Source organism: Dasypus novemcinctus, chromosome 7, assembly GCF_030445035.2.
Source record: "Dasypus novemcinctus isolate mDasNov1 chromosome 7, mDasNov1.1.hap2, whole genome shotgun sequence".
Lineage (NCBI taxonomy): Eukaryota > Metazoa > Chordata > Mammalia > Cingulata > Dasypodidae > Dasypus > Dasypus novemcinctus.
The window spans coordinates 117,165,665-117,179,132 of record NC_080679.1 but is presented as its reverse complement, the minus strand read 5'-3'; the positions used below and the strand labels follow the sequence as shown (position 1 = coordinate 117,179,132).

The window sequence follows — 13,468 nt, the reverse complement described above, 5'->3', positions numbered from 1 at the left end:
AAAAGTTCTGACTGGTAAGAATTAAATTTAGAGGATGACTGGAAAGTTATGATGTCAGGATACTGAAGGATTTAGACACTGAAGGAAGCAGGACTTTAGAAACGAATGAATTCTTAGAGCAGAAAAGATGAAGCATATTATTGAGTAGAAAATCTATAGGAGTTAGACCAGGTAAGGAAAGAGGGAGAAAACGTTGAGAGAGAAAAATTAAATATCTAAAACAAAGGGAATTAATGAACATCGGGGCTATGACATCTCTTAGGAATTGGGATTTGATAAATTATGAACTGGAGGGAATAACAGTGACATGAACAGAATCAAATCAGAGCACGACATCACTGCCTCCCTCAAAGCCAGACTTGAGCCAGGGACCCAGCCCTCCTCCACCCATCTTTCTCTGGTTTGACCTTCTACTATTGACCTCTGCCCACTCCTCTCCAGCCAACCTTGTCTACGTGCCATTCCTCAGCCACTGCTGGCCTTTGCCCCTTCTGGAATGCTCCTCCCCCGGATGGCCTCATAGTTCACACTTTCTCCAACTTCCAGTTTCACTCAAATGTTCCCTTTGTGGTGACTGATCACTCTATATAAATGGTAACTCTCCCATGCCTGGTCTTAGCTTCCTAGGACTGCTGTAAAAACCTATCCAGGTGATTAGAACAACAGAAATGTATTCTCTCATTATCCTGGAGACCAGAAGTCTAAAATTTGTAAGGCAGAATCCTCCCTTGCCTCCTCCTAGCTTCTGGAGTTTGCTGGCAGTCCTTGGGTCAGTCATCCCCAGGATCTGTCCATCTGTCTGTGTCCACTTCTCTCCTCCTGATAAGGATACCATTCATATTGGATCAGGGCCCACTGCACTTCATTTTGGCCTCATCTTCATAACAACAACTTCAGACAGTGTATTTCCAAATAAGAGCATGCCCCACAGATCAAGTGTTTGGAATTGAACCTGCCTTTTCAGAGGACACAAATTCAACCTATAATATCCATAGAATTCCCAGTTCCCCTTACCCTGATCTTTTATTTTCTCATAGCACCTTCCAGCACCTAACATTTTAATTATGTTAAATGTCTGTCACGCCAGTCACTAGAATGTAAGTTCTCAGATTTTGGCCTGTTTTGTTTATTGATGCTTCCCCAGAGCCTAGAATAGTGGAGGGCACAAAGTAGGCACTCAATAAATATTTGTTATCTCAATCAATGTGGTTTTCAGTACTGTCATTAAAACAAAGGTAACAAAACATTGGTAACTTTTCCAGAGCTATTTTTTAAGCAATCAGTATAACCATTTTTGCTTGTCTGCCTTGTCTATTATTTTTTTCTACACTGAACAATTACTTCTATAACATTTTAAAAAGGAGGGTTTGTTTCTGTAAGTCAAGGCACAGTTATCTGTTTAAAATAATGTCAGCTCAGACCTATTCAATGTCAGAAGGAGAAAGATACATTCTCCTGATCTTACTATGAACTTAAATGGCATTTAGTTATTATCTGGGAAAGTTCTGCATTACAAAGATAACTTTACATGGACCAGTGTTTTAATAGCATGTTCTACTAACCTAAGGGAATAATGAAATTCCAATCTCCTCATTTTTAAGATGGAATGAATTCCAAAAAGTCACATCATTCCCTCACATTCGAGTAAAGCTGATGAAGTGGTAAACTCTATCTAACCCTAAACGAAAGAATGAAATGTTACATGACATAGTCCACTACATTTTGCAATGCAGTAAAAATCTTTCAGTTTGTCATTCCACTAAAACTTCGCTTTCTCTACCTTGTTCCCACTTCATTGCTCAGGGATGTTTGGGAGCCGTTGCTTCATACTGTTCTAGCATGGACCAGGCAAACAATGCCAACACCTTCCTCAAGTACTGTAGCCTAGGGAAACGGACTTGGCCCAGTGGTTAGGGCATCCGTCTACCACATGGGAGGTCCGTGGTTCAAATCCCGGGCCTCCTTGACCCGTGTGGAGCTGGCCCATGCGCAGTGCTGATGCGCGCAAGGAGTGCCCTGTAAGGAGAGCCACCCAGTGCGAAAGAAAGTGCAGCCTGCCCAGGAATGGCGCCACCTGCACGGAGAACTGACACAACGAGATGACACAACAAAAAGAAACACAGATTCCTGTGCCGTTGACAACAACAGAAGTGGACAAAGAAACAAGACACAGCAAATAGACACAGAGAACAGACAACTGGGGGGGGGGGGGTGGGCGGAGAGGAGAGAAATAAATAAATAAATAAATCTTAAAAAAAAAAAGTACTGTAGCCTGCTCCAGGACTCTGGAACTGCACACCCCACCCAACAGCTGGCTTCTTCCTCCAGACATTGCCTCTCCATGCTGAGAAAAGCATAAGGCCAGTGTAATTTACAAATTTCTTACACTTTGCAGTGGATGGATTGTCAGTTAACTCTCATAAAATCAGGCGGAAGCAGTCCTCGGGGTCTGAAAATGTGTCACCTCTCATTTATTTCAAAATTCTAATACTTCTGAAAAATTGTGCATGTTCCTCTGTTTTGTCAAAAGTGGGAAAAATATCTGGAACTATATTTTCTTGTCAGAGGTAGCAGGAGCAGCTAATCCGCACATGTACAGGCCCTGGGTCCCCAGGCAGTCATTCCCAGTGTTATAGTGGCACACAGGCAGATACTTCGGCAAAGAGAGTCTATAAAATGAAGTCGCTATGAACCAAAATAACCGTATTGATTTTTAGTACAATTTGAAACGCAAGGAAACATCAGTTTTCTAAATGGCATGGGCAGGAAAGGACAGGGAGAAATATACTGCAAATAGCAGGAGAAAAGGAAAGGAGAAAAGACAATTACATTAGCAAGCATTTTCGTGTTTTTCTAAATTGTTTTTTAAGTTCCTGGAACGGAGAGGCATGGTTTATCTTTGCACTGCCCTTATCCAAAACGCTTAAGATTGCTCAGTTACCAACATTATGCTCACAGCTGGAAGCCTGAGTATCCAACAGACCTTTGCAAAATAAAGCAGATACTGTACTCTAAACACATCAGTTGCTGAAGCATCATGAAGTTTGCTGCAAGCAACTATTTTCCTTACATATTCTTAAGGTGACAAAATGCTTTTCCCGCCAGGGGCCTTGGAAGGGCGGGTTCAGGATCCGGGAGCCAGATAGCACTTACCATGACGCCCTCATTCCTTCTCTGGGTAACTTCCCGCTGCAGTCGGGCCACAGCCAACTTCTCCCTGGAGAAACAAAAGCACATGGTCAGTTGATCATTCTTCTCAGCATAGAGGCGACACTGGTATAAGCTTTGAAGCATTCTTTTGAGGTCTCCAGAGGAACTCCTTCCTTGGTTGAGCTCACTTCCTTGACTATACTTTCTATAAATATTTAAAGTGATCAGTCATTTAGTGCATTGTTTCCATCCAGGGACTCCAAACAGACTCTTTGCCTGGGATTTTACAATAGCCCAATCAATGTTAAATGCTGAGTAAAAGTTCACTTTTAAGCACATTAACACATATCACTTATAAAAACATTTTTCTGTGGCTAGCAGAGTTCAGTTTTGCTTTCAGTATTAACTCTGCATCTTTTGTTGCTCTCCATGCCCACACCAAATTAAGAAAACAAAGCAAAATGCTGTACCATCCTTAAAATAATAATAGCAAAATTTGTGCAGGCTTGCCACATAGACTTACTGTGGTGGGCATTTGACCTGTTCCCAAACGAGCCTGAAGACAACCCTACCAGGATGTTTCATGATTCCCATTTTACAGATATGGAAACTGAGGCTCAGAGAGCCTAAGTAACTTGACTAAGCCCCCAGCTGGTATGTATTAATATTAGGATCAAACCTTAGGCTTCCCTTACTCTAAAGCCCAAATAAAAATTCTTCATATGATTTTTCATGGTCTAGGGGAAAAGAAAATGTAGATTTAAAAACAGGATTCTTTATTTCTATTTTTTTCTATCTCTTTAATTGTAATTTTGATTCCACTTTCAAAAATTCAATATTTGTCAAGCATTTTAAGAATTAATACTTTTGTAAAGAGAGGGATACCTGCAATTTGGACATCTTTTCAATTATTCTTAAAATATTTGATGGATGAACTAAGGAATAAATGAACTCTTCCAGTGATTCCCAAATGTTAATTTTAGCAGATTTTTCCCTATAATCCTTCTCCTACTGTGAAGATGCTAAACTATTTGAGAGGAATGTCCTCCCTTAGCCGTCCACTACACAGGAGCAACTACATGCAAACCCAGAGGAAGTGGCCGGATTCCCAGCTGAGTGACAGGACTTCTTCCCTCCTGAGAGTGTGGCTCTTTGAAATGCCTTTGACTCCTTTACTTTGGCTAAGGCTGAGTAGCATTTTGGCAGGAATAGCTCAGTTTGAATAAATACCCAAAGACAAAAACTAGAAAAAGGGAAACTGGAACCAGCAGATTTCTGAGGGATGAAAGTATTGGGCGTCTGGATCAGGATATGCATATGTATCTTGTGAGATGGAAAGTCGAAGAGAGATGAAAGTCATGTGCCTCTCTCAGAGGAAAGCAGTGTCTACCTATGTTCTCTGACCCAAGTCCTGATAAGTAGACAAAAGGGCAAATAAAAGGAGCCAAGAATTAAGAGAGAAGAACTAAACACATCCATTTATTGCTGTTCACTCCAAAAACCATTAAAAATGCAGTAAAGGATAAGAATGGTAAAAACTCATGAGGACCAAGAAAACAGAAGAAGAGCTCACCCTGTACTCTATGACCAGCATTTTCACTCCAAGGTATAAAACCAGCTATTTACACATTCATCAAAAGATGTGTACTGCTATGTTCACAGAAGCACTGTTTGTAATGGCCTTACACTGAAAATGATAATACCCATTAGCAGTAGAATGAATAAATGAGCTTCAGCATTGTCATTCACTGGAATACTATAAAGTAATGAGGATGAATAACCTACTCCTAATCAGATATGAGATATCACAAACATACTGCTGAGTAAAAGAAGCAAAATGCAAAAGAGTATGTAATTTATGATTCTGCTATGTTTAAAGAACAAACACAAGTAAAATCTCTACCAGCTCAATAAAGCAAGGGAAAAAAAGATACAAAGATCAAAAAGAATAATGTAAAATTCTCTCTATTCACAGATGGCATAATTGTTTACCTAGAAAACCCTAAGGGATTTACAAAGCAACTGCACAACTAAAAAAATTTAACAAAAGCATAGGACACAAAGTTGATATATGAAAAAATCAATGGTATTTTATAAACTAGTGGCAAACAATTGGAAAATGAATTTTTAAAAGTTCCGTTTACAATAGTTTCAAATAACAAAATACTTAAGGATTAAAATTATTAACAAAGTCTTATAAGACTGCTATACTGAAAACTACAAAACACTGCTCAAAACAATAAAAGATCTAAATAAACAGCAAGATATATCATACTAATGGATTGGAAGATTAATATTGTTCAGGTATTAATCTGTACCAAATTGACTGATTCTATACAATCCCAATCATTTCTCCACCAATATTTTTTTTGTAAAAATTAACAACTTGCTTCTAAAATGTACATAGAAACGCAAAAGACTTACAATATGTAAAACAATATTGGTACAAAAGAACAAAGCTGGAGGATTTACACCACCTGACTTCAGGATTTACTTGAATAAAAGACTATGTGGTACTGTAATAAGGGCCAACAAATAGATCAATGGAATAGATATTTGACTTCTGACAAACAGTTATTTGATTTTTGACAGAAAGTCAAAACAATCCAATTTGGAAAGGAAAATATTCTCAATAAATTGTTTGCTACAACGGGCTATCCTTATGAAAAACAAATGAATCACAAACTCTCTCTCATACTACACATGTACAAAATTAATTTGAAATATATCAGAGGCCTAAATGTTAAGCCAAAACTATAAAGCCTCTAGGAAAAAAAAAAAAAAATAGGATGGTTATGTTCATGATATGAGAAAAAGCAAAGATTTCTCAAATAGGTCAGAGAATGCAATAACTATAAAAGAAAAATAATTGATGACTTCATGACTTCATCAAAATAAAAAGCCTTTGTTCATGAAAAGACATCATTAGCAAAATGAATAGGCAAGCCACAAAGTAGGAAAGACTATTTACAAAGCATGTATCAGGCAAAAGACTGGTGTCCAGAATGTACAAGAACACCTACAATCCAATAAAGAAGAGACAAAAATCCAATTAAAGAAATGAGCAACAGACTTGAATAGACACTTCAGAAACGAAGATATACAAACTGCCACTGAGCACACGAAAGGATTACTCTACTCACCAGAAAAAGGCAAAATTAAAAACCACAATGAGGTACCACTTCATATACTCTAGAATGACTAAAATTAAAAAGACAACACCAAAGTTGGCGAAGACGTAAAGAAACTGGGACTCTCACATACTGATAGTAGGAGTGTAAAATGGGACAATCATTCTGGGAAAAGGTTTTCCCTGTTCTTAAAAAAAACAAACATCTGCCTATCCTTATGACCTAGCAATTCTCCTCCTAGGTATTTACCCAAGAAAAAATCATATGTCTACGTAACGAACTTCACAAGAACATTCATTGCACCTTTATTTATAATAGCCAGAAACCAGAGATGGTCAAGTTGTCCATCAACAGGTAAATGAATAAACAATAGTCTACCTCTTAGCAATGACAAAGGACAAATCACAGATCCATGCAACAATGTAGGCAAATCTCAAAAACACCGGGCGAAGGAAGCTTTAACAAAAAAATATATTATTCCACTTAAGTAAAATACAGTAACACACACAAAACTAATCTATGGTGAAAAAATCAATAAAATGATTCCCTCTGGTGGGGAAAAAAGCAGGGATGACTAAGACGTGGCATGAGGGAACTTCCTGGGGCGATGGTTTAATATTCTGCAACTCAGATTTAGATTACACAGGTGTAAGCATTTGTAAATGTGCACTTAAGACCTAGGCACTTTGTTTTATGTCAATATTACTGACCTCTTGCCAAAAGAAACCTGTAAATATTCAACTTTAATTAATGATAACCGTGCTGAAGTGTTGAGAGGATGGGTATACGTTGCTTGATATACATCAAAGCAGAAGAGAAGTTGGTGTAGAGATGGACAGACGTGAAAAAGTAAATAGAGCAAAGTTTTCATTGTAGAATTTAGTGGCAGAATTCCTTCTACTTTTCTGTGTATTTGAAATTTTCGTAACAGAATGCTGAGGAGAAACAGGCCCACGTAAGGGATGCTGTTTAAGTCAGGTAGTGTCCACTTGGGTAGGGCTGAGCCCACAGGAGGCAGGAGGGGGCTACTGAAGGGCTGGGAGTGGTGTGTTTCCTGGTCTGAATGCTGATTACTCTGATATATTACTTAACTTCGTAAATACTGATCAAGCTGTATGTTTACGGAAGGTACTATGTTTTGTGTGGGTACCATATTTCCACTAAAAGCGAAGAGAGGGAGAACAGATGAAAAGAAGACAGTAGATGAGAAATACCAACAAAATTTAGAAGATAGAAAGTGTCTTCCCTATCGTTACCTAGAGCACAGAAAGCTGAAAGTCAAGCCTGCTGAGAATGGACTTCACAGAGAAGCCAGTAGGCCCTCAAAAGGTCTAGAAGCTAGAGGAAGCAGATAGAGCTGAGGACAAGATGCTACACTGACATCAGGGGGAGCATGAGAATATATACCCACTAAATGAGAAAATCACTAACTCCTTTCTCCCACTGGCTGCTAGGACTGGGTCAGCAGACCTGTATACCCCTGACCAGATCAAGGGACTCTCCTCTGAGAAGCCTGCCCAAGACATAAGACCTGCATATGTTGAAAGTTGAAAGTGTGAGGGTCCCCCCAGTGAAATGACAAATCTATTCCCCAACAAGAAGCACTGCCCATGCATATAGCACTTCCCATCCACATATAAGGGCTCTGGTCTATGTAACTCCACCAAACCAAACGAAGAGGAAGGCTTGAGTATAAGGAAACAAGGATCTCATATTAAAAGGATACTTGGGTGTTTTTGTTAAAAAAAAAAAAAAAAAAAAAAGACTCCAGACAACAGCTATGTAAGAATCCAGAGAACAAGCAGTCCTGATTGCTGTAAGAGTTTAAAGAGTTTTAGAAGGATGTGTCCTAGCAATAAAAAATTGAATCAAAATAAACTTGCTATTGTTTGCAAACACTGCAAGGAGTTTTAATGGATAGTTTACTAAGAAACAGAGATCAGAACATGAAAGTCTAAGCCAACAGGGGGAAATAGCAATTATTAACACCAGGCAAAAGCAGTTTTTCAGATATGTAATTCTGGAATTCTACTAGACTCACTGTGATGATATTTACCTAGTGTTACGATTTTAATTTATTAGTTATCTGACCTAATTTATAATAATGAAAACAAGAAGAGCAGGGAGATGGGCTATTTAAAAGCATTAAATCCTTTTCTTCCATAATGGGAGGGCCATATATAATGTCTAAAAGTGATAACTATAGAAATAGAAGGGCATATTATTTAGACACAGGGTGAAAATATCAGAAGATAGAGCTAAAAGAATGGAAGGGGTCATGTCACGACAAGACCTGGAAGGAGAGAAGTGGCAGGGGAGTACAAACTATGTACATATATTACTCTGATGAAAAACTTTTCAAAAATATTTATTTTTAAAACAAGTTGGCTCACTTCCTTCTCTTTTTAATAAAAAACACTATAATATATTAGTATTATTATTATTTCCACTAACTGAAAATTCAGCAACAAGTAATTCAGACTCATGGTCTTTAAATAAAGAACCTGATGAAAATCCTTACTAAATGAATGAAAAGAAGAATTAACTACAATCCTGAAAGTATCATTGGATAAATCATGTACAAGTACATACTACAGACACTTAAACATTTTACCATGATATTTTTAATTTAGGGTTTTGTTTACCTTTTTTAGTGAAGTATGAAGTATACAGAAAAAAAAATAAGAAATCTTAAGTAGCATTGCCAGGAACCCAGAAGCTAGCATGTTGCTAACAATGACAATCTAGTTAATATAGCAATACCTCAACTTGTTTTCCACACTGCCTACTCTATTTACTGAAATATGGAGGCATTTAAATTCTGGTCTAAACAACATTAGACCTTGTCTTTCCTCAGTTGTTTAGTCAGGATATCTTTTCCTCTAAAAAAGATTACAAATTCCTCTCTAGCCACAATTAAGGCAGTCAAAAATGTTGAAGTTGATCAATCCTGGAATAGTTAACACCTCACTGGAACAACTGGTTTCCTGCAACATATTTAGTTCATATGTATAATACCTACTAAGGGTTACTTAGTAGGAAGAAAATAATTGTTTGGGGTTTACTGAATGAGGAAATAGTCACAGAATTAATGCCAACTTGCCTAGTACAGCAGAATTTTTAAAGTTTTATTCATACACCATACAATCCATCCAAAGTACACAGTCAATGGTTCTCAGTATAATCACAGAGTTATGCAGTCATCACCACAATTTTAGAACATTTTCACTGCTCCAAAAAGAAAAACGCCATAGACTTTATTCCACCACCACCATCCCCATTAATGATACTTAGCATTGTTACAACTGATAAAAGAAAATTAACACGTGTTTGTTAACTACAGTCCTTAGATTGTATTAGGTGTGTTTTCCCCATATACCAACCTATTATTAACATGCTGTACTGGTGACATCTAGTCTAGGTCGTGGAAGAATATTCTTATATTTGTACTAATAACCACAGTCATCATCAACCACAGGGTTCTCTTTGTTATACAATCCCATGTTTCATCCCCTGGCTTTCCTTCTAGTGGTATACATGACCCAAAACTTCCCCTCTCAACCACAATCACATACATAATTCAGTGATGTTAATTCCACTAACAATAATGTGCTCCCATCAGCTCTATCCATTTCCGAACATTTATAATCAAGCAGATTAAAAATTCTGCACAATTTAAGCATCAGCTCCCCATTCTCTACTCTCATTATATCTCTTGTTAACCTATATTCTAGCTTTTTACTCTAAGAGTTTACTTCTTAGAACTCATTCATTAATAAGATCACACAATATTTGTCCTTTTGTGTCTAGCTTATTTCAATCAACATAATGACCTCAAGATTCTTCCATGTTGTTGCATGCATCAGGAATTTGTTCCTTTTTATGGCTTAATAATAACCATAATAATAATGTGTACTTTTTCGTCTCTTATAACAGTTTTGCATATACAATCTATTTTGTCCAATATTAGTATAGCTATCCCAGTTCTTTTCTGATTACTGTTTGCATGGAATATCTTTTTCCAACCTTTCACTTTTAACCTGGTTGTGTCCTTAGATTTAAAGTGAGTCTTTTGTAGACAGCATATAGATGGCTCGTATTTTTTTATCTATTTTGCCAATCTGTGTCTTTCTTGATTGGGGCATTTAATTCAATAACATTCAATGATATTACTGTATATATAGTACTTCATTCAGTCATTGTCTTCTTTGGCTTTTATATGTCATATCTTAGGTTTGTCGTTCTTTTTACCCTTTCAGTTACCCTTACTGATGATCTTCATTTCTACATTCTTCTCCAAACTCTCTCTCCTGTCTTTTCCTTTCAGCCTGCAAAACTCCCTTTAGTATTTCAAGGCAGGACTCTTGTTAATGAACTCTCTCAGTTTCTGTTTATCTGTAAATATTTTAAACTCTCCCTCATTTTTAAAGGATAGTTTTTCAGGATAAAGAATTTTGTGCTGGCAATATTCTCTTTCATTTTTATCTTAAATATATCATACCACACCTTCTCATGTCCATGGTTTCTGATGAGCTATTGGCACTTACCCTTATAGCATTCCCCTGTATGTAACAAATCGCTTTTCTCGTGCTTCTTTCAGGGTTCTTTCCTTATTGTTGGCATTTGACATTCAGATTTGTATGTGTCTCAGAGAGGTCTATTAGGATTTATTCATTTTGGAGTATGTTCTGTGCCTTGAACATGTGTATTTACACACATGTGTACATCTGTATTCACTAACCAAAAGCACTGAAGAGTGCTTGGCCATGTCCAAGTATCTTTAATATCTGGCTTAACAGAAGACAGTTGTAGAGTTGAAGCTTCATGTCACTTTTGCATTCAATCTGTTGTGGTATCATACACAGCATCTGTTGTGCTGGTTTCTAGAGAAGTCCACTGTACCCTCATGAAGAAATGTGAATGAAAAGGAAGATATCATCTTAGCACTATTATGAAAATAGTTTTGACTTTGCAGATGCCCCAAAATGAGTCTTGGGGACACCCAGAATCCCATGATGACATTTTGAGATCTTCAACTAGAATCTAAATACTGAACTTGGAATGGAAAGATGTTCTGGAAATTTTTCTCCAGCTATCATTCCTGATGGCCAAATCTGCAGAGAAAATTTTGATATATACGTGCTAAAGGCATGCTAATTGTTCACAAGAGCAGTTTAGCATTAAGGAGATATTTCTGGGAAGCAAGAAAGTGTCTAACAAGTCACCTTCACTCTGCTAAATGGGGAAAAAAAAAAAGAGTCCCAATATGGTAGAAACATTAGGAAATTCACTGTTTCATCCTTAAAAGAGATTGCCTTTACAACTATTAAGCATTATGACATTGTATAGGTGCTAGTTAAATCTTATTAAATTCAATTTGAAAGAAAACTTTAATGGTTTCAGCCATTCCACTTGTGTTTACAAAGGAAAATATTAATAAAACACAAAATATTTTTCCTTGACTATACTTTGTATTTTTAGGCTATCAAAAAAGAGTGAACCAACATAGAGGTGTCACTGCTGAAATGGCCATTTGATCTGGTCAAACAGAGAGTAAAATACACAGAACTTGCCAACATCAATTTGTTTGTAACACACAATGACATGAACAGAAATAGGCCCAGTTTCAAACACCCATGTGGAAATATATGACACAAACATGAAGAACTTCAGAGGAGTCTGGGTCATGGGAAAGACCAGTCCCAAACCTAACCCTGCTCCCTAGACCCCCATCTACAAATTGGAAAATTGCTTAACTGTAGTTATTTAGAAGCACCCCTGCCTCAGAAGTCCTAGTTGGTGAAGAAGCAGAATTGGCAAGAGTAAACACGAATGTCCCTTTGCGGCCATATCCTGCCATTATTTCAGCCCTTTAGGGAGGAAAAGCAACACATAATGTCATGGAGCAGGGACCTCTCGGGGTCCTCTATGGGGTGGGGGGGCAAGACAGTGCCAGCTGAGCCACTGCAGCAAGGACACTCTAACTTGGGCTATTTTATTTCTCAGGCTTCTGAGTCATTCCATTGAAAAGAAGGTTTCAAGGCTGAAAAACAAAAAAGGGAATCTTTCTTTAGGTTCCTATCATAATTCCTATCTTCCAAAAATTTTAAGTCCTCAGTTTTCTGTGTGCATGCATTTCATGTCAGCAGGGGCAGTTTTTCAGTAGGAATTATATTTTATTTTTATATGAAAGGAGAGTTGTCAGTCTTTGTTAACACCAAGAAAGTGATGAAGTTGATGAATGGATGAACACATCTATGATAAAATATTCAGGATTTCTAGGTGTTAACATTTCTGGGCTCAAATGATCAGATCAATCAAAGTATTAAAAATAAATGGGTCTGTCTCATTTGCTCTTGGGTTCAGTTGTCCCCTGGCAAACTATTTACTGACACCCCCATGGTTCCAATATACGTGTGAAAACCAATTGAGACCAGTGTCTTTTTCATGCAAATTCAAGGGTCTTAAAAACAGCTTTGTGTAAAAAATAAAGAAAGAATACTCGACTTGCATATTACCCAAAGCAAATTAAAAACCTTCACATAAACATACATTCTTCCTTCTATTTAAAGGCTTTAGCTCATCTGCTGGAAACAGACAACTGGGCTTTTGCAATCACTGTTTTGTTTTGTGTTAATGGCAAAGCCAAGTAGCTCATAATGAAGGAAGGGTTGACTTTATGATTGCAAACCAAATGCCCAAGAATTTTTTATCAAGAGCTGAGGATCCTTATTTATAGAAGAAAGGAGTAAAAGATGAATACACAAATAATTTATAGGCAGTGAACAAAGAGGTCACCTCTTTTAGTTAAATGCAGAATCTTTCCCTTAAAGAGGGATGGACCAGCACTATTCGCCCTTATTGAATTTTGTACTCGACAATTAGTCCCAGTTCCTCAGATTTTTTCAATATAAGCCCAGACAATCACATCTGAAAAACGAAAAATAAAATAATGACAAAAAACATTTTTAGGTGAACAAAGCGTCTTCAGGCTATCACTGCCACATCTCCCAGTTAAGCCCACTGAAGGGTCGTCCCCAGGGAAACCAACAGGATGGTGGCACTGGTAAAATCTAGAAGAGTAGAGCAAGGCTGAATGAAATGTGTTCCCCAAGGAGAAAGCAGCAGGCACAGGGAGAATGTATTCCGTCTGGGAGGTGTAGAGGGCTCAGACCTCGGGCACTGCA

At 37.5% G+C, this 13,468-nt stretch overlaps 1 protein-coding gene across 1 annotated transcript in view; it reads right to left on the bottom strand.

Annotated features, from left to right (window-relative positions):
- The window catches only part of NCKAP5 (NCK associated protein 5), a 1,037,301-nt gene that overhangs the window by 547,790 nt on the left and 476,043 nt on the right, over positions 1 to 13,468 (bottom strand). Inside the window, 1 exon segment of the mRNA XM_058301099.2 lies at positions 3,154 to 3,217. Within this exon segment, the coding sequence (XP_058157082.2) occupies positions 3,154 to 3,217 (64 nt within the window).